This window comes from Eucalyptus grandis, chromosome 8 (assembly GCF_016545825.1).
Source record: "Eucalyptus grandis isolate ANBG69807.140 chromosome 8, ASM1654582v1, whole genome shotgun sequence".
Lineage (NCBI taxonomy): Eukaryota > Viridiplantae > Streptophyta > Magnoliopsida > Myrtales > Myrtaceae > Eucalyptus > Eucalyptus grandis.
The window spans coordinates 56,072,057-56,092,056 of record NC_052619.1 but is presented as its reverse complement, the minus strand read 5'-3'; the positions used below and the strand labels follow the sequence as shown (position 1 = coordinate 56,092,056).

The 20,000-nt window shown below is 42.6% G+C and overlaps 4 protein-coding genes and 1 pseudogene across 4 annotated transcripts; 2 read left to right on the top strand and 3 right to left on the bottom strand.

The window, feature by feature from the left end:
• The first annotated feature begins 1,325 nt into the window (after positions 1-1,325).
• On the top strand, positions 1,326-3,072 carry LOC120286916. Its single transcript, XM_039299524.1, has one exon. The coding sequence runs from the start codon at positions 1,566-1,568 to the stop codon at positions 2,751-2,753; it is 1,188 nt and encodes a 395-aa protein (XP_039155458.1). The 5' UTR covers positions 1,326-1,565; the 3' UTR covers positions 2,754-3,072.
• Positions 3,073-7,525: 4,453 nt separating this feature from the next.
• Positions 7,526-8,715, bottom strand: LOC120287372 (phylloplanin-like). Its single transcript, XM_039300156.1, is given in 3 exon segments — positions 7,526-7,803; positions 8,429-8,540; positions 8,543-8,715. Coding segments are annotated over 3 exon segments (474 nt in total). The 5' UTR covers positions 8,627-8,715.
• A 3,325-nt stretch (positions 8,716-12,040) lies between these two features.
• LOC104417518 (probable 3-ketoacyl-CoA synthase 21) lies at positions 12,041-13,461 on the top strand. Its single transcript, XM_010028780.3, is given in 3 exon segments — positions 12,041-12,258; positions 12,260-12,941; positions 12,943-13,461. Coding segments are annotated over 3 exon segments (1,419 nt in total).
• A 91-nt stretch (positions 13,462-13,552) lies between these two features.
• LOC120286573 (60S ribosomal protein L22-2-like) lies at positions 13,553-15,353 on the bottom strand. Its single transcript, XM_039298852.1, has 2 exons — positions 14,979-15,353; positions 13,553-13,907 (listed from the first exon to the last, which is right to left on the bottom strand). Exons 1-2 carry the CDS (start codon positions 15,218-15,220, stop codon positions 13,763-13,765), a joined length of 387 nt encoding a protein of 128 aa, XP_039154786.1. The 5' UTR covers positions 15,221-15,353; the 3' UTR covers positions 13,553-13,762.
• Positions 15,354-16,788: 1,435 nt separating this feature from the next.
• On the bottom strand, positions 16,789-19,876 carry LOC120287371 (annotated as a pseudogene).
• Positions 19,877-20,000: the final 124 nt, after the last annotated feature.

Here is a 20,000-nt window from a genome sequence, read left to right as displayed (position 1 = left end):
TTGACGGGAGAGGAATCTTCCTTGCAGCAAAATTTTTCCTTTTGGAAGACCTGCAAATTCAGCTCAGAATTTTTGGTGAGGCAGCAGGAAGAAATGCTCTTACATGAAGAAGCAAAGCTTTTAAGAAATGATGGAGATTTCTGTTTATGGGGCCTGTTAGATTTCAAAGACTAGTAGATTCTTCTGAATGCCTATGCAAAAGGTAGGCCTGACCCCAAAATATAGGGGCATCATTGGCTTGTCTCGTTTGCCAAAATTAATTTATTTTTTTACTTTTGAAGGCTGAAAGGACACGGCCTTTCACGTGCTCATGGGGCTCCCCCGAACCTTCCGCAATGAACCTCAATGCCATCATTTTTTTCTCTCCTTCCTTTTTCTTTTCTTTTCTTTTTCTTTTCCTCCTTTTAAGAAAAATTATATCTTTCTTGATAGGACAACTGCTGAGAGATTTTGCCCCTTTTTCCAAGAGATATTTTGATTTGGAATTTTCTGCCTTATAAAGAGAATTATGTTTGACCAAAAATAGAATTATGTTAAGTTGTTTTGCGGAAATATGCCATCTCTCAATCATTTGCTGAGAGGGTTATTTCGTGATGATAATATAGTTAGTTGTATAAATGATATCAATCATGATGACAGAGATAATGCACCTAAAATAAAAAATGATTATGCACAGTTTATAAATCAGTGATTAATTTTTCAAATCATTGTATCTCTTTGGTAAGTTTCTTATTCTTTAGGGCGAATCATTTGTGAATTATCATAATTCTTTTTGGCTCAATGGCATGTAGGTTGAATATATACAATAATCTTAGCAAGGAAATACAAATAGGAGATGATGCAGTAAATTTTGTCGTAGCATAATTTGTTTATGTGAGTTGTTGTCCTTTTTAAAAAGAATTTCTATTAGTTTTAATTTATGATAATTATATCATTTATTAGACGAGCAAGTGAGTAAGTCTTTTTTCATAAAACAAATATTGGGACGTGCGGAATCAAGCACATAATTTATTAATTTAGTTTTAAAGCAAAAAATAGAAAACAAACCCAAGAAAACTCGAATAATTTATGCAGAACAGTTTCGATTAGTTTTGATTTGTGATGAGTATACTATTTTTTCAGATGAGTGGGTGAGTTTTTGTCTTTCTCAAAAAAACATTGAGACGTATGGAATCAAGCATATAATTTCATTCATATATTTTTATGGCAAAAAAAAAAGAAATCCCAAGAAAACTCCAAAGAGTAAGAACAAAAAAAAAAAAAGAAAATCTGTAAACTAATAAGCAGAAGAGAAGTCATGATCATCGTCTCCATTTCCCCAAGCAGTATCAGCTCCCTTGTCTTCCCTCTTCCACCCCATCTCATCTGTCTCTCTCTCTCTCTCTCTCTCTCTTGCTTTGACCAGTCTTGTTCCCTCATCCTTGTCCTCTCTCTCTCTCTCTCTCTCACATCAAGAACTGCATTGCAGCAGAGGGAAGTGAGAACTCAAGAACACCCACAGGGAAGAAGCTGCAGGCGACCCAAATGCGTGATCGAAGCGGCTGAGGTAGACAAGTGAAGCAGAGATGGAGAATCTCAAAGCAGCGGCGGCGGACGTGGGCGCCGACGGCATGCACTGCGCTTTCCACCCTTACCACGCCGGGGGCGGCGGCGGCGGAGGAATCTGCGCCTTCTGCCTCCAGGAGAAGCTCGGCGAGCTCGTCTCCTCTTCCCAGTCCTTCCCGAGCCACCGCGACTCGTCCCCGTCGCCTTCTCCTTCCTTCAGATCCAACGACGTCGGCCCTTCGGCGCTGCCGTTCGCGTCTTCCTCGATGCCCCGCCAAGCCCACGGCGCGCACCACGCCAAGCACTCGAAGGTCGCTTCCTTTCTGGCCAAGAAGAAGAAGAAAGAGGCGGTGGCGGAGGAGGGGAAGGAGGAGGAGGCGCCGAGCGCGGTGTTCCAGAGGAGCAGGTCCATCGCCTTCTCTGCTGCCACTCCTCAAAGTTGCCATTTTTACGACGGTGGGCATGTTTATAGCCCCAGGAAGAGAGGTGGGTTCTGGTCTTTCATCTCTCTCTCCTCCTCTTCAAGGCCGCACAATGCGAGAGACAGAGACTCAGGGCATTCTCTGTCCAGGACAGGACAAGTCGTGGTCGAAGAGGATAATGTTGCTGTCGTCGCTGCCAACAGTGGCGTCTCTGCTTCCTCTTACGAGAACAATAACAAGGTCTCGAGATCCAGATCTGTGGGGTGCGGGAGCAGGAGCTTCTCGGGGGACTTCTTTGAGAGGATCTCGACTGGGTTCATCGGGGACTGCACGGCTCTGAGGAGGGTGGAGTCTCACAGAGAAGGCAAGCCACCCAGAGCCTCCACCTCCACCGCCACCTCTGAGGCTCATCATCATCATCATCCTCATTATCCTCATCAGTGCATGAAGGAGAGGGTCAGGTGTGGCGGGATCTTCGGCGGGTTTGCGATTGCCAACGCCGCCAACTCATCCTCCTCCATCTCATCATCCTCGGCATCTTCCTCGTCCTACTGGGTCCCTTCATCCTCCAATTCAGCTGAAGACAATGTCAATCACATCGGCGCGTCATCAAAGCCAGCAGTTTATCCCCACCATCATGGCAGGAGCAGGAGTTGGGGCTGGGCTCTCGCGAGCCCCATGAGAGCTTTCGGCAGGCCTTCTTCTTCAGGGAAGAGAAATGCTGGTGCTGCCGTCAAGCCAGCTTCAGGCATGAACGGAGCTTCCATACTAGCTGTCGGAGGCTGAGAGAGAAGGGGTGCTTGTTAGTCCCAGTCTGGTGTCTTATACATAAATCAGTCATTTTACAGTGCTTGTTGATAAGGTCTCTGTCTCATTAGTTTCAGCTTGCATCACAATGTAGCACTTGATCCCCACTTCTTCTCTGAGCTCATTTATGTTTCTTTCTTATTCAGTGAAATGCTTATATGTGTTGGTTTTGAGAGTGACCCATCTGCCACCTCTCTCTCTCTCACTCCCTCTGTGTGTCGTCTTTCTGGGGAGGGAGAGAGAGCATCCAAGAGTCCCCATGTGATTGTTCAATTGTCTATCTTACTTGATTTTTGTATTCATTGTAGTGCTAATTGTTTTCATAAGTTGTTGAATCGTTGGTTGAATGGTCAATGGTTGCAAAGTGTTTATTTATTACAAGAGCAATGTAATGTTGGAGAGGGGGCTGGGGAGGGGTTTTTACTTTGGGGTTTGTGGGGGGTGGGGTTCACATGGACACACGTGTTTGGTCTTGGGTTAATACAAATTTAAGCAGGGGCTTGTCTGGCATGTTCAGCAGCTGTACACAGAGCATTCATAAGCAGCTCACTGGTTTAGGGATTAGAAAACTCTTCACCACAGACAATTTGGTTGAAAAACATTAACGAATGATGCCAAAAGCTGGAGGGGAAACTGAACTGTTCCAGCTTGTCCTGTTGTAGTAGCAAGAGAGTATGGAAGAACAGAGTGGGAAGGGAGAAGATAGAATGTGTCGGTCCGGCCTCCCCTTGCTTGCTTCCTTACCTACTAGGACTTATTTGTCCTTTTGGCGATGTCTGTTGGTAAAGGACGGCTCCATTTGCAAAATCAAAATGCGATTATTTTGCTGCAATTCAAGGTTCGGGAAATGTTTTCGTAATTTTAATAATTTCATTTGCAAAAATAAGTTCATGAAAAAATCTATTTTGATGATTAACAGAACTCTTGGGGCATATGTAATATCTTCTCGAAATTAATACACCCCAAATATTTATACTGATTTGCCTATGTTTCATATCAAAGGTGGCAACTCGGCTTGACAGGGCCCTGCGGAATGGGGTGAAGGTTCGAGAGTTGGGGTTGCTCAACGGTGTCGAGAACCCGGTCCTCGTCCCCGTCCCCTCGAGCCATCACCAACCCCATAAAAGGACCATGTTAATCTTACCTTTCTCGTCTATGTCCCACAAAATAAAAATCTTACCTTGTTGTCATCAAATATAATTTTGATCAACCTCTTGAATTGAATTCTTCAATACGTATGGAAAGCAATCAAATTGTTTCACTAATTCCATTTTAAAACTCCAATCGCATGATGGGTTGAGAAGTCATTGAAAACAACCATGAAGTGCCAAATTCCATTTATATTTCTCGTTGAGTCTCTTTTCAAGAGCGATGGGATAAGAGAGCAAGAAGAGGTTGGCCACTAAAACCACAAATTGTTGTCCCTTTCGTTTGGCCATACACCAGAAAATTTAGATAGAAAGGAGGAGGAAGGGTAATGTGGATCCCATCCATCATTATGATCCAAGAAAGGGACTGATGATGATCGATGATGATGCAGGGGAGAAGCTTGGAAAAGTTCTTTGGAAAGGGTAGAGATGGCGACGGAAGAAGCCGTGAAGTACAAAGTAGAGAAGAGAAAGGACGGGGGAAAGGAAAAGCTCGGGACCACCCCATCCCCATCCCCCACCCTAAAAATGTGGAGAAATTATTTGACCAGTTTAGGATGTGAAAATGCCTCGACGGATTTGGCAAAAAGAAGCAAAAAGAGAAGAAAAGGAAAAGAAAAGGAAAGAAAAACTAGGCATGAAATCTGTGGTGAGAAAGGAGGAGTGGATGCATATATAAATATATATAATGTATATGTTTATACTTTTTTTAAGATAATTACAAAATATTTGGATCGATTTCATTCATGGTCATGAAAGTTTAGGGCATTTTAGTATTAATTCACTGAATTTTGAATCCACGAAATGGCCCTGAAGTTTCCAATATTTTTGCAACAGGGATCTGAGACATTTTTTTGGCAAATCACTAAAGGGGTGGAAACATGGCTAATTTTGTGGACTTCACATTATTGTTATATGTGCATCACAAACTAATCGATCTATAGCGACAAGATCTATGAATTTTGTTAACAAGTTTTTTGGAGTACTCGTGAAACGTCCACATCAAAAAATTGTCATTTCCAAGACATTGTTCTCCTTATGCTATGTAGGATCAGTGATTGAAAATTAAAATCTCTCTTTGTTGATATGATTACCATGTCCCATGAGAACGGTCGTTATCAAGACTTTTCTCTTATTCTTTACTATTATTGTAAATGGTTGAATTTACGCTTCAAGCTCTCCGACATGGGTATGTCAAAATGAAATATAGCCTGTCTATAAGTCCAACTAACATATGAATACCAGTACCCCATAGGTGATGAGTACTCATAACAATGTAATTGAGTTAAAAAAATTATCAAATGAGATCAATTAAAATGGAAAGGATGGAAATTTCAGTGGGTTGATCTATTGTACGCTCACACAGAGACTTCTCCAAAAGTTAGAAGGTGAAAGAAATTTCCGATATCGTAGGTTTTATGAATCACTAAGACCCAAGAGCCATGTTTTAAGAAATTGACTCGAGATATCAATTAGGTCCCCCAATTAGTGGATCCTTGCTCACAAAGGTATATAAACTAAAATCAAGAGGAATTTGCGATTGCATTTGTATGAACCACGTTCATGGAAAAGCTTGATCAAATCAACATGACCCTGCTGATGATCCCTGATTAAAATAAGCTAATAGTGAGTGCATATATTGCAGAAAGAACTCACAAATACATACTTTTCCATTATTTGATACATCAAATTAACAAGGATTTGACCACCGCCAACCTTATCCTCCATCACATGTTTTGAAATAGTTTTTTCAATCTTTAACGTGGAAAAATAAACCAAGATTCTCTCTGTCATTAATCCTTTGGTTTAGTGACCTAATCTTTATCTAACATAGGCCTACCCTTTATTCGCTTACAAATATTACTTTGGAGGATTGACCATGAACTTGGACGCCACGACGCGGGTGATGCCCGGCAAGTCAGGCGTGGCCTTCCCGGCGAACTGCAAGGTGGATCGGAGCCCAAAGGCCGGGAAGCTTGGGGTTGCAAGTGAAGAGAGGAGTCATGACCACCGGGAGGCGGTTGTTGAGCAGTGAAGAGAGAAGGGATTCAGCACGAACCAACACCATTGAGAACGCTCCCGAGCCATTTGCTGTCGTGTTCACCACCACGATTGATTCACACTGTATAGCACCTGAGCATCTGCAATGTGACACATACATAGATGTTATCAGGTGTACAACAATTTCTAGGGACTTGTTATAATTATATTACAGGAAAAATAAGGGTTATGTGAATATTCTCATTCTTAAAAAAACAATTAGAAAATTCTAGATATGCATTTCTAGGGAAAGAAACATGCGGATTTCTTTAAGTAAACAAATGAAATTACATGATATCCAACGATTCTCTATCTTATATATTGTAATGGATGATGAATCATTTATTGACTCTCATAATAATTATATTATGGATCCTATATCTATTATGAAACGACTATCACTCAAGAAATCTCTTCACACGAGATATGTCATAATTTGGTGACCAACTGCCTTCTTGATGTTCAACATGTTTGGTTGGATTTTTCTAAAGTGCTTATGCTTTTTTCACGAGACGGGAATCATTGTTGTAAATGTTTAGAAATTAAGAGAGGACAGAAATGAACTTCGAGCGACTTATGTATGAGGTTTCTCCAGAGATTTCAATTTTCAGAAACTTGGGATCACTTGTTTGTAGTGTAACTCATCAAATGTGGGCAAAATTTGGCTCCCGTCGACCAAGCTACGCTCGTTGCTGCCCAACGCTAATCCCATTGTCGCGGACTGACTCGGTTGCCAGTGCCCTCGCCGTTTCCCATTGGTCTTCATCCCGCGCCTCACGGCCGTGCGAGCTTGGGGCTTATGTCCACTCGAGCTTAAGGCTGTCTGGCTGTGAGCTTGCCCTCAAGCTCATAGGAAAAATCACATCCGAGCCCACCATGTTCTGATGATGTCGTCCCTGATAAACATTATCACCAGCATGCTCTCTAGACAAGGAAATCAGAGAGAATGAAACTTGAACCACACATGTTCTGATGTGATGAGATTGTACGATCAGATTTACGTGGTAGAGGTCGGAGATACGCATCAAGATCTTCGTTTTGTGTTTATAATGCGCGGATGATCGAGTCATTCTATCTTGCATCGTCTCGTCGTCCTTCCATCTCGGTTTAGCAGTGTCTCGTCAAGCGATAATATTATGTTAAGCGAAATAATGCACGACGCCGTTTACCCTTCTGATTCAGGTTATAAGTGCCAAGGATGAAGTTCTCACGTGAAGAAGATGATGTTCGTCAGTAATTGACCGCTGAAAGACTTGTCGTTGCGCAAACCTTTCGAGAACGAAGAAATCTACTAGAGGAGGACAATGAGGTGACAGAAATTTATTGAAAAGTAGTTGTACTTAGACGTTCAACTTAAGGCAGTTGGGAAATTACAATTCATTGCGATACGGGAACCGGAAAGTCATCTAATACTTAAGGAAGCATCATTTTGCAAAACGCCTCCTTTTAATTCAACATACGACACATTAATAAGCATAACCTTATTTGCCTAAATACGGTATCTTATATTGTTATAGTCATCCAAGCTTGCTTAGGTCGGGTCCGATTTGCATGGCATGCAGCTCAGCCAATGAGATTGAATCCAGTAGGAACGATGTTGGTGATGCTGAGGAGTCCCTGGAGTGTGTTTCCGGCGAGCTGCAGTGCTGACTGGAGGACCCCGGTGACAGGCAAAGCTGAGTTGCAGCTCGAGAGAGGAGTTGGGACCACCAATTGGCAAGTGTTGAGTACTGTGGAGAGGACGTATTGGAGAGGGTCCAACAGAATAGAGAAGACACCATTCTGATTTGTGGTCGCAGTGGACACCACATTGCCTCCGCACTTAAGTTGCACCACTGCATCTGCAATTGCATGCAATAGAATGGGCAAGGACAAAGCTATTCATTGTGGAAAATTTTGCTTCTTTTGGATCAAATCCATCATGAAAGACATATGATGATCGGAATGATGTGCAATAATGACGCAACCCCAGAAGAAACCATTGATTTTTCACCTTTTGGCACTTGAATGAGCAGAGCAAAACACTGCATATGCGAAGTACATGACATGATGACAGGTTCGTTGGCTTGCGGTGGACGTTGTGCAAGAACACGATTCAACAAATCAAATTCGAGAATTCCATGTGAAATCTACCCCAGAGCCATGCCCATTGTACCGGTTATCCCAAATCTTTTCCTTGATGCCGATGCATAAATTAGAATTACTTGGATTGCTAACAAAGCTTCTCTATGCAGATTGCAATAGGCAAATTGAAAACGATTAACTAGATATAGGACACTGTTAACTAGACAATATCTTAAAGGGAGCAATCCGATATGAGCAAATCGTGCAGTTTGCTATACGTTAGACCCTGTAAATATGAGGTACAGATCATGTAAACTGTGATTAGTTAGCTGCGCTACTCGACTATATAGTGTGCTAATGTGGGGCGGCAATAAAATTGTATTGATTTGTGGAGTGACTTACTAGGGAAAAGCGGAATTGTGCCATTTATGAGTGAAGTGGCGCTGTTGAGAAGGCACGGCACAATCCCATTGATCCGAATCAGGCCGAGGAGGGAGCCGATGATTCCTCCTACCCTCCTAATTGTGCCTGAGCCATGGGAGCACCCACCGCAAGCACCCCAACAATGAGTGACATCAGGAAAAGTGATTTCAGTGCCATTATTCAAAGTGATTACTGGAAGAGCTCTGTGGAGTGCGTTGGTGGACTTGTTTCGGTAGCGAAGTGAGTGTTGCAAGATACCGGAGGGTTTGCAGCCATTTTATAGGGGCTGGAAAGGCCCTACTTGCTGCAGCATTTTCTGAATGCGCTTCTCTCTCTCTCTCTCTCTCTCTCTCTCTCTCATATACGCATGCGTGTGCAAACAAACACGCAGACACGCAGAAGAGATATGAGTTCTCCTTGGAGAGTGTTGTTTTGGATGAGCCACATGCAAGCAAGTTGAAGAAGAGTATGTGACCACTGAAAGATCAACCAAGCTCTCTCTCTCTCTCTCTCTCTCATGCAGAAGACATATGAGTCTGCCTTGGAGAGTGTTGTTTGGTATGAGCCACATGCAAGCAAGTTGAAGAAGAGTATGACCACAGAAAGACCAACCTAGAAGAACTAGACCAGCTATATATGTTGCTGTTCTAGCTATGTCCAAAAATAAGTGGTCTGACGTTTGAAAAGTGGTACTGATATCCTCAGATCACCCACAAGATTGGAAATCCCGTCGACTGCAAGTATTAACAATGGATCAAAAGCTCAATTCATACATAGCAGCATTAACAGTCTACAAGTGTTATTGGAACCAAGCTGACAGTACCCATGAGTACCCCGAGAAGTGCCTAAACCAGGTCATGTTGGTTGTGTAAATTGCGTTCATTGGGGTACACAGAGAGATGGGTTTTTCTTTCTTGGCCAACAGAGAGGAGTTGAATAAGATGATGATTGTGACGTGAAAAGAATTGCTTATGCTCGTCGTATATTCTGATTAGAACAAGTCGGTCACGTTCTACATTGAGCGTGCTCATTGACGTGGGCTTCACTCTAATTGGTCCACTCAACCCTCTACCTACGCAGCACACAAACAAAACAGCATGGGCATGCTCCCATGCATGCGTGTATGACTATAGCGTACGTTGTTCAGTGCGAATCCTCTCTTCTGACTGAGATGAAAAAGACGCCTCTTGTCTTAAACTCTCACATAACCTCTTCACAGCTAGATTTCATGTTGAAAATTTCTTTCTTTTTAAATAGCACTGTATATGTTGCTGTGCAAGTTGTTACAAAAACCCAAGTGGATGACTGAGATTCTCAGCAAGTCCTTGATGTCGGCGATGAGTTCAATTCAGGCCCTCTGCAATTTTTTTTTCTCTTAGAATGATGTTGAAGGCAGGTCCCAGAATTCTACTCTAGACTTGCCCCGTTCATATCATTGAGTTGCAGAAATCTCCAAGTTCTTGAGAGAAGGATTTGCTTCTAGCAGAGGGCATTGAAGAGAACGACTTGACGCGAGAAATCACGGATGATCCTATTGCTGTGGTCCTTCTGACAAGAGAACTCACATAAACAAAACAACACATAGAAGGTGGTCATTGTTGCCCTGCTAGGATGGTCTATTACATTGTGTGAACCCACGCAAAATTTTGTCGGCCTCTATCATCATCTGGACCTAGAAGATTGCTGTTATAACCTGTACTTTGTAATTGATGTCAAGTCCAAATATTACCATACAAAGCTTCTACTTACTAAAATGCAGTGAAAAAAAAAAAAAAAAAAAAAAATCGAGTCGAGTCACTGCTATGAATGCCTTGCATTCTTCTAGCCAGTGATTGAGAGTGTATAAACACGGTTTTGGCGAACCATCAAGTTTCTGCAACCGTTAAGCACTTGATGTTTGGATAGACTATAGAGGGGTCTTGGAGAAACATTGGATTCTGTGTTTGCTTGAGAGAAAAGCAGCAGTAGAGAGAATCTCTGTTCTGCTCTCTCTCTCTCTCTCTCTCTCTCTCATGTTAGATTCAAGCCAATTTCATAAAAAAACACGAATTTTAGGTGATGTCCCAAATCTAGCTCAAACTTTATTTTGTTTAAAAAAAAAAGCATGAACTCTAAGTGTTGTCCTAAATTTGGCCAAAATTTTATTTTATCTAAAAAAAAGCACGAACTATTGTCTTAAATTTTTATTTTGTTTAAAAGAAAGTATAAATTTTCACTTGTATCCCAAATCTAGCTCTCCGTTAACCTTCACTTCACAGTCATCCGACGTGGCATTTCCACATCAGCAATAATATCCAACACAATAAAACGATGCTATGTTTGAGTGTTTGGAGGTAGTGTTAAATTTAAATCTATCCTCCAATGAGGTGAATTTTATAGATAATTCTCATGGGAAAAGTAATTTAACGGTCATTACCAAAAAAAATAAAATAAATAATTCAACGGCTTCAGTTCTAGGGGATGAGACACATAGCTAGGGCCATTAGATCAATTAACAATTGGCAAGCTATTTGCAATGTTAGAAGTTGGGTTGGAAACGGAAGATTACATTACCTCAAAGCGAGATATTAAAAGCATGTGCATCTTATAGTTAAATAGAAATATGAAGCATATTTGTAATAGACTTACTTAATTTTGTTCGGGCCAGATTTGGGACAATATCTAAAATTCATGTTTTTTTAGACAAAATAAAGTTCGGATTAGATTTTGGACAACACCTAAAGTTCATGTTTCTTTTTAGACAAAATAAAGTTCGAGCCAGATTTGAGATAACACTTAAAGTTTGTGCTTTTTTATAGAATTAGCCCTGTTATTCCCGTTAAGTCAGGTGAACTAACAAAGAGGCTACGAAAGAGCAGTAGTCTTGGATGCATTTGGCCAACGTTTAAATGAAGAAAGCCCGATGTGCTCGTTCTTTTGCCAGCGTGAAAAATATAGTCGACAACATTGCACGAAACGCATGGCGATGCACATAATTTCCTGTTGGTCCAGCGCAAGTGCAATATTTCTTGAAGTGAAAATGACATGGCCGACTACATAATCGAGTCTTCTCTGTTTGTAGTTCTGAGAAAGAGAGACATCCCACAATCTTAAGCCTCTCCTTTTTCTAACCTTCGTTCTTGCAATGTATGTCACATGTAAAACAAGTCCACCATCAGACAAACCGAGCACGGAGATAGTTGCATGCATAGTTTTGTCGCTCTGACATCTTGAGCGACGGCATATTCCTGATCTCTTATGAACGATCTACTCACGGCCAAGTCAGTTAGTGTTCAACCATCACCACTGCAAAAACGTGTTATAACTCCCGCTCATGATAGCAGAGATGTCTATTCCATATGGCAAAAGATTCCTTTCCATGCACTAACAACGTTTGTAACTGACAAGTCTTTTTGCCGTGACAAGTTTAACTTCTCAGGACAAAGCACCAAAAGGGTGTTTCAGTTTCAGTTCCCACTTCCATATAACAGAATTTCCAATAAGCAGGGCAAGTTACTTCCCTCAATTCTTTGATGTCCTCTTCAGAGCCTCCATACCCTCATCCATCCCCCACAGGAGCTGAATCAATTCTAGTTCTTCCACTTGATGACCATGGCATCGTCAGGACATGTCCTCGGTTTGCTGGGGTTCGTTCTTGCATTCGCCCATCGCCATTTTCCGTTGGCAATGCTCGGTCTTGTGGCGATTGTCTTCCTTGTAAGTAAAAGGAAAGCCTCGGTCTATTTACTGGACTTCAATTGCTACAAGGCGCCCGATTCTTATCGGCTACCCAAGTGCATGTTCAGGGAGCACCTTTTTTCGACGATAAGGTCGATCCAAAAGCAAAGCTTTCCTAATCAAGATCTTCGACAAGTCAGGGTACAGCGAAGAGACCTGCATTCCCCCATCAATTACTGAGTTACCCATAAAAAAATCGCTCTCGTCTGCCCTAGAGGAAGCCGAGACGGTCATCTTCTCCGTCATTCATGGCTTGCTGAGGAAGAACAACGTTAGCCCCAGAAGCATAGACATATTGATTTGCAACAGCACCATGTTTTGTCCCACGCCATCTCTAACTGCTATGGTGGTGAACAAGTTCGGAATGAGGAGCAATATCCAAAGCTACAACCTCTCCGGCATGGGGTGCAGTGCCGGTGTCGTGTCGGTAGGCCTAGCGCAAGACCTGTTGAGGGTTCACAGGAACTCCTTGGCCCTCATCGTAAGCACCGAGATTCTCAACATGAACTGGTACACGGGGAAGAACGCATCCATGTTGATAACCAATTGCCTGTTCCGAATGGGGAGTGCGGCCCTGCTCCTGTCAAGCCGAGATCAAGACAAGAAGGCGGCCAAGTACGAACTTCAACACCTCGTCAGGACGACCAGATCTCGTGACGAACAATCTTACACGTGCGTGTACCAGGATGTCGACTCCGAGAATGAAGTTGGGGTGTCGATATCCAAGAGCATTGTGAATGTTGCCGGGGACGCACTGAAGTCAAACATGGCTTCCTTTAGGCCCTCTGGTTTTGCCTTACACGGAGCAGTGCCGATATGCATGGTCCCTGATCAAGCGAAAGCTTGGTACTGGGAGAACAACGGAAACTTATGTACCGAACTTCAGGAGAGCTTTCGAGCACTTCTTCATACACGCCGGAGGGAAATCCATCATAGAAGCAATCGGAAAGAACTTGAAGTTGGGCGAAGAAGATCTGGAAGCATCGAAGATGACACTATACAAGTTCGGGAACACCTCGGCTTCTTCCATCTGGTATGAGCTTGCTTACACAGAAGCAAAGGGAAGAGTGAAGGCAGGGGATAGGATATGGCAGATCGCCTTAGGTAGTGGATTTAAGTGCAACAGTGCTGTATGGAGGTGCATAAAACCCTGCAGCATCAGAGGGAGCCAAAGTGTGGGAAGGCAAAATGGAGACAGACCACGTCGAAGTGCCGTAGATCCGATAAGAGAAGCAGGTACGTTCGACCTCGACAAGGTTGCAGGCATAAGCTTCTTCAGGAAGATGCAAATTTGATCTTTAGAACAACCAGAATAATGGGTACATTGTAAGCGTTCTTCAATCTTAGAAAAGCAATTTATAAGCCGTCTGCTCTTTAGCTCGGATGTATTTTTAATCAAAATCTCCAGCATACACTAAGGTAGCATATTTCATCATGTGTTTATGTCCCCAGCTCAACAATGTTGGAACTCAAAACTCTATTTCGATTCATATTGAAAGGACAAGGAAAATCTGTTTGCAATCCAAAAACCAGAGTAACAACCAAAATCCAATAACAACATTGAAATGTCGGAAACGAAATCTTTTGAGCAGATTCTTAATCTTCCTCCTCTCCCTCGTTCTCAGCAATGTTGAAGTACCTAAGCTCATAGACACTGCGGTCCTTGTTTGAAGCAATCACGCGGAGCCAATCCCGAACATTATGTTTCTTCAAGTACTTCTTTGTCAGGTACTTAAGGTACCTAATAGATGCAAACAGGATGATTAGTTACACATCTAAAGTTAAAACTGAATCAATTGAAGGTGCATGCCCAGGAGATCTTCAAAGTTTAAGAAAAGATAGCACGTCAAGCATTTGCTTATACCAGTACCAGATGGAGGCTTCCTAGGGTATAGTAAACCAAAAAAATCATAAAGACTCGAGTTTCAACATTCCAAATGTGTGATCTTGTGTTGATCAGAGACTGGCTCCTGGGTAGCTTCTTTAGCTGACCCTTAACCTTAACCAGAATCAACCCAAGGCAGAATAAGAGATCCTACTTCCTAAGCCTGAAACCTATAATTCTTGTCTCAAATGCTATATTCAGAATGAAAGATAACACTTAAGTAGAGAGCATTGCAGCTCAACTCCAATGATCAGATTTCGGCTAAACAATCAAACTGTAACAGGACAGCATCAATACCAGCTTAAGATACTAAACTTTTCAGAGCAAGAAGCACCCCGCAGAAGTATGTTTCACTCAACCATCAATTCTGTCACGCAAACCCTGAAACCTCTCAGTCGGTATCCTTTTCGGTGTCACACCCCGACCAGCAAAGTAACAGAGTCACCATCTCTTCACACAAAATCATCCACCGGCACCCAAGGCCCGGAGATAAACCACATGCCATAAGCTAGACCATTATGCACAAAATATTCACCGCAATGCAATATGCAACAGCCTATGAACATGAGGTGCAGAAATCCCACCACGACAACAGACTCGCCGCGACGAACACGACACACATAACCACCCGCTCGCAGATGAACGGCACGATTGCTGCCGAAGCGCCTAGTTCTACTAAGGCGCACGAAAACTCCGGACTCCAGCAGGAAACAGTAATTTAAACACCCAAGCAGCTACAGAATCAACTGAAAAAAAGGCAACTTTCCGCCAAAATCACGACTGACGAAAGCAAGAACATGCAGCATCTTCGCTATCGCGACGCGATCGAGCATATTAGAAAACCTACAGCTCTTTCCATTTCAAAGAAAAGCACAGAGAGAGAGAGAGAGAGAGAGAGAGAGAGAGAGAGAGAGATTCTGGCGGTACCGCTTGGAGAAGTCGGAGGTGGAGGTGACGGTGATCTTGGACTTGTCGCGAGAGACGGTGACGGAGTCGCCGAGGGCGCCGGCCTTGCCGTCGACCTTGATGCGCTCCTGGAGGAACTTCTCGAGGGAGGCGATGTCCATGATCTTGTCCTCCACCGGCTTGGCGCAGTCGATCACGAACGTCGCCCCCTTCTTCTTCGCCGCCTTGGCGCCGCCGCCGCCGGAGCTCCCTCCTCTGCTCATCTCTCCCGACCGGAACTCCCGAATACGCTTTACCTACCACGCCTTCTGCGACTGCATCAAACGAAAGGGTGAGGATGAGGAGGAAAACGTCACGAATGTAGAGAGAGAGAGAGAGAGAGAGAGAGAGAGACCTTGGAGCTGCTCTGCTGATGATGGCGCGCCGCTGAGAATCGGAGGAGAGTAAAGGAGAGAGGAGATGAAAGGAGAGTGAAGCTAGGGTTTGGGGGGCTTCACGGGTGGGCCTGCCAGTTTGAGTTGGGCCGGAGCGGGTTGATTTGGGCCTGGCCTGATGCTTCAAAAGAGAATAAAATGAATAAAGATGGCCATTGCCTTTGAAAATTTTTCGTTAGCGTCCCTTTCAATTGTAAACGTATTTATTTATGATAAGTAAGGGATTTTTAGTTGACCATTTGGGTAGTTCTCCGTCAAGTTTGAATTGCTTTAGTCACCGGAGTTTCGCGCCATGTTCTTTGTCTGATTTTAATTGAAAAAACCTTTTATATTCATAACTTGTAACCCACCAATCGGAAGTTGAGATATGATTAAAAAAATCTCTTCCGATCTTGATAGTAGGAAATTATTGCCCTCATTAAAAACCTTCTTATCCTTTTGTTTATAAGAGAACAATGTAGGGAGCTTCGCCCAATTTCTCCACTCGACATACGTGGGAATCCACAAGGTGTTCTTGCCTGTAGTTTAAAAAACCAACGTAAGAACAACGTTGCCAACAAGCCGAAAATGGTCTCTCTCCTCTATTAGTCGAGCGAAAATGAAAAGAAACATGTTTCGTTGGTGGTTGTCGTGCTCGTTGGTGATGATTTGAAGTACCCTGCCTTCATTTACCGTCAACTCGTCAGGGTACGGCAACAGTTCTGCGTGTCGGATGCGAGCTTTGATGAAATGGTTTTCGATGAGCGAACAGCTAGAGCCAAGCCGAGCTGAGCTCAGTGTACATGTAGATTGAACAACCATCAGATGAACATTTGAGGGTTTCTGGCTAGTGATAACCTGAGAAGAGAGACATGCGATTTTTCCCTTTGAGAAGAGCGGGGGATCCAGTGTCACACGATGGCATGATCAAGAAAGACCAAATCATCTCAATGAACGTATGACTTTGAGTCTCTCATTGAGTGTACTTTTTATGAAAGAATCGGCCACATTCGCCCAAACGGGAGTGTATATTTGACCCCCATCTCAACAGGGGACTGTCACAAAAATCACATGATTCCGAACAGAGCAAAAAAGAATCACACAACAAAAGCAATAAGGAGTCCAAGAAGCTAAATGTTTTCTTCTCCATCTGACAAAAATCGTACCCATCAATTCTCTGCCTTCCCACATCTTTTGTAACTCTTCAATGAATCTTTCACAAATCTCCGTCTTTCTCTCGCTTTCAAATCTTTTTATGTAACAATTCACTCACGATTGTACTGGCGGGACCTCAAGTATCATTCCAGCCTGGATCTGGCCCCATCCAATCAGACGCCAGTGGCTTTCGACTCGCCGACTGAGGGCAATCTTCGCCTTTGCTTGTGCACACTGGAGAAGTGAGCTGCAGCTTGGCCAAATCATTCTTCACGGCAATGACACGAGCGCCGGTGGACATTGAGCCGATGTTCAACATGGAGGATCTCTCCTTGGTCAACTTTGACACCTTTCCTTTGCCTCTCTGATCCTATTGTCCTGACACCAGAAGTCGTCGCAGAAGGAAGAAATTCACCTGCAAAACAGATGGAGGTGAAGTTATGAAGCTGGAAGTACCCAGGCAATATGACCCACATTGAACAGGGAGTGTCAGGGCGAAATAAAATACATCCAATGTTATACTCGAGCTCAACATAGATCTCGGGAGGGATCCAACCTCCCCAAGAACCTGACCCACCAATCTATCAGCTCTGGTCAAGGTAGGGTCCATGGTAGTACCAACTCCAATGAGACCTCCAGGCACAGCAAACTGAGTTCATTCTGCTCCGGCAAACAGGGATACTATTCTGGAGTATATTGGTGTACAACGAATAGTACCATTTGCATCTTTAACAACAATTCCTGGACGAACTTCAATCATCTGATTTACTTTCAAAACACCCTAGAAGAACCCATTGCACAGAGAGAGAGAGAGAGAGAGAGAGAGAGATTAGTGCCTCATGAATGTGAAATAGAATTACTATGAGGCAACTTCACATGTGGCACTAAAATTAAAAGCATGAGTACTATTCATGCATAAGAAGAAAAATTAGCAAATGGACAACATACTCTGAGAATACTTCCACCAGCCACGCCGCCTCTTATCTCATCAACTCAAAACCAGGCTTATTGACATCGAAAGATCGAATCACAATCATATTTGGTGGATCAATAAAGTTCCTCTCTGGAATGGGAATCTTTTTCACAATGTACTCACAAACAACATCAATGTTGTACTTTAGCTGGGCAGATATTGGGACAACTGGTGCACCATCAGCTACAGTTCCCTGGTGGCCAAAATTATGCACATACCAATCAGACAACTGACAGAGTTATTGTACATTGAGGCCAAAAAGAATTCGACGACTTACCTGAATAAATTTCTGAATTGCTTCATGCTGGTTGATAGCTACATTTTCCTGTATAAGATCAATCTTGTTTGCAAGATTATAATATGTTGAGGCGCATAATTTCAACAGCAGCCAGGTGTTCAGAAGTTTGAGGTTGGGGGCAGCTCTCATTTGCAGCAATGAGCAGCAATGCACCATCCATAATAGCTGCTCCATTAAGCATAGTAGCCATGAGAATATCGTGACCCTATCAACACAAGTACAAAAAGGTAACAGTTATAGGGAATGAAATGACATAAAAGAAAGAAAACCCACATGCTCCTTCCACAAATTCCCATTTGTGCATATCTAGACCAACTTAAAACCATAGTCCATACAATCTTGAACATAATTAATTTGTTGGAATTTTCCTATGACTGTTTTTATCAGTACCACCTTTAATGCCACATACAACAACCATGAACTCTAGTCCTAATAAAATGTGATGCATAGTGATGCAATTTAGAGGTAAAGCAAAGGCAGATAAGTAAAGACAAAAGAAACAGTCCAAGATGCTATAAAATGGTTATATGCTTATGACTACATTCTCGTCTGGCTCTAATAACATGTGGTGCATAATAATGCTACTTATAGGATAAGCAAAGGACAGGTGAAGCAAAGGCAGACAAGTAATGCCAAGAGGAAGGGTCTAAGATGTGACAAAATGAATATGCCATTGTAGGTGCATCTCCTATATTAAAACGATGTGCCTAGCATGAGCTATTAAGGTGAAGAAACTTAGAAACCATACAGCAGAGGAGTGCACACCAAACCAGCTGACAGAACTATTACAATGGAATTAGAAGAACTTGTGTCTGCGGAAAATAAAATAAAAAATATGCTACTCATTTAGACTCAAGAAATTAAATGCTCCTGCCAAATGCGCCATGCAGGAACAATGTTTGAAGAAAAACTTCCATGTTTCAGAACACGAAAAACGGCAAGGCTTAAGTTAATGATCACCTAATTCAACCTACAGTTAAACACACTATCTTAATTTAATGTGATACCATAAGAAGTATGAGACCGTTAACATGTGGGTGGTGGGGACTTACAGGACAATCAACAAAGGACACATGTCTGAGGAGCTTCATTCGGGCAATTTTCAAACCCAGGTACATCACACGCAGGAGTATCTTCTTTCCACTTCCATAAGCTCTGGAAAAACACAATAAAAGTATAAGCAAATAGAAGCACATTGTGAGGAGTAAACTAAAACACATTCTGAAATCAACATACTTGTAGCACATAGGCCTAGGACATCGTTCATCTTCACATTTGTAAATCTTTGCATTGGCATATCCAAGCTTAATGGTGATGTTTCTCTAATTCGTTTTGAAACGAACAGTCTGTGAATACACAGCATCCAACATCAACTCATCAAGTATTCTAATATTAGTAAGAGGATGTATACAGCACATCCCAAATAAAGGGTCTACCAACTAGTAGAGTAATAAACCTATGAAAAGAAAGAAAACCCTATTACAACCCAGAGAGCATCCAACTCAGCATTAACATCATTGCAGTCGACAACAGTTACTCCTTCAAATGTAAAGCTTACTTATCTCTTTACTTCAAAGAATAAGCAACACACCACATCATGAACACATGGGGTGAAGATGTCTTGCATTTAATGGAATTGAGGCACATGGTTTCTGTCACATATTACTCAGTTTATAAACATCTCTCAATCATGTGTTGTTTCATGGTAAATAAGACAGTACATGAAACTCCATATGGGCAAGGGTAAGGATTCCCAGACTAACAAGTATCAAATATAGGGGAATGGTGGCTAAAGACACAGCAAGTACACTCACCTGGACGCCAGATATAGCTTTAACCACTGTCGACTTTCCATGCGCCTACATGGCCGATCGTGCCTGATGATAAACATACGTTTCATAAATATCGTGGTAAACAAAAAATGCGAGAAGCTATCATTAACAGCAAGCACAGAATACAGGTACAAATAGCTACCAATGTTAATCGTGGCTTGGCGGGATATGACTTCAGGAGAGAGTGGAGTTAACGTCGTCACATCCAATTTACTCAGGTCCTGCTCCATCAAACCCTTCCTCGACATTTTTGTTGGCTCCAAAACTCTCTGGCTCAAAGAAATGAAACCATTAAGGAACTGTAAGAACCGAACCAGCAAAGACAAACCTTACTAATAACTGGTTAACCAGCACGACCTAAAGCAGGCGCAA

Excerpts from the sequence above, each read along its gene's own strand:
- LOC120286916 (XM_039299524.1), top strand. The coding sequence starts at position 1,566 with ATGGAGAATCTCAAAGCAGCGGCGGCGGACGTGGGCGCCGACGGCATG.
- LOC120286573 (XM_039298852.1), bottom strand. The coding sequence starts at position 15,220 with ATGAGCAGAGGAGGGAGCTCCGGCGGCGGCGGCGCCAAGGCGGCGAAG. Across the intron at positions 13,908-14,978 it reads ACCTCCGACTTCTCCAAGCG|GTACCTTAAGTACCTGACAA; the intron begins GTACCGCCAGAA and ends TGCATCTATTAG.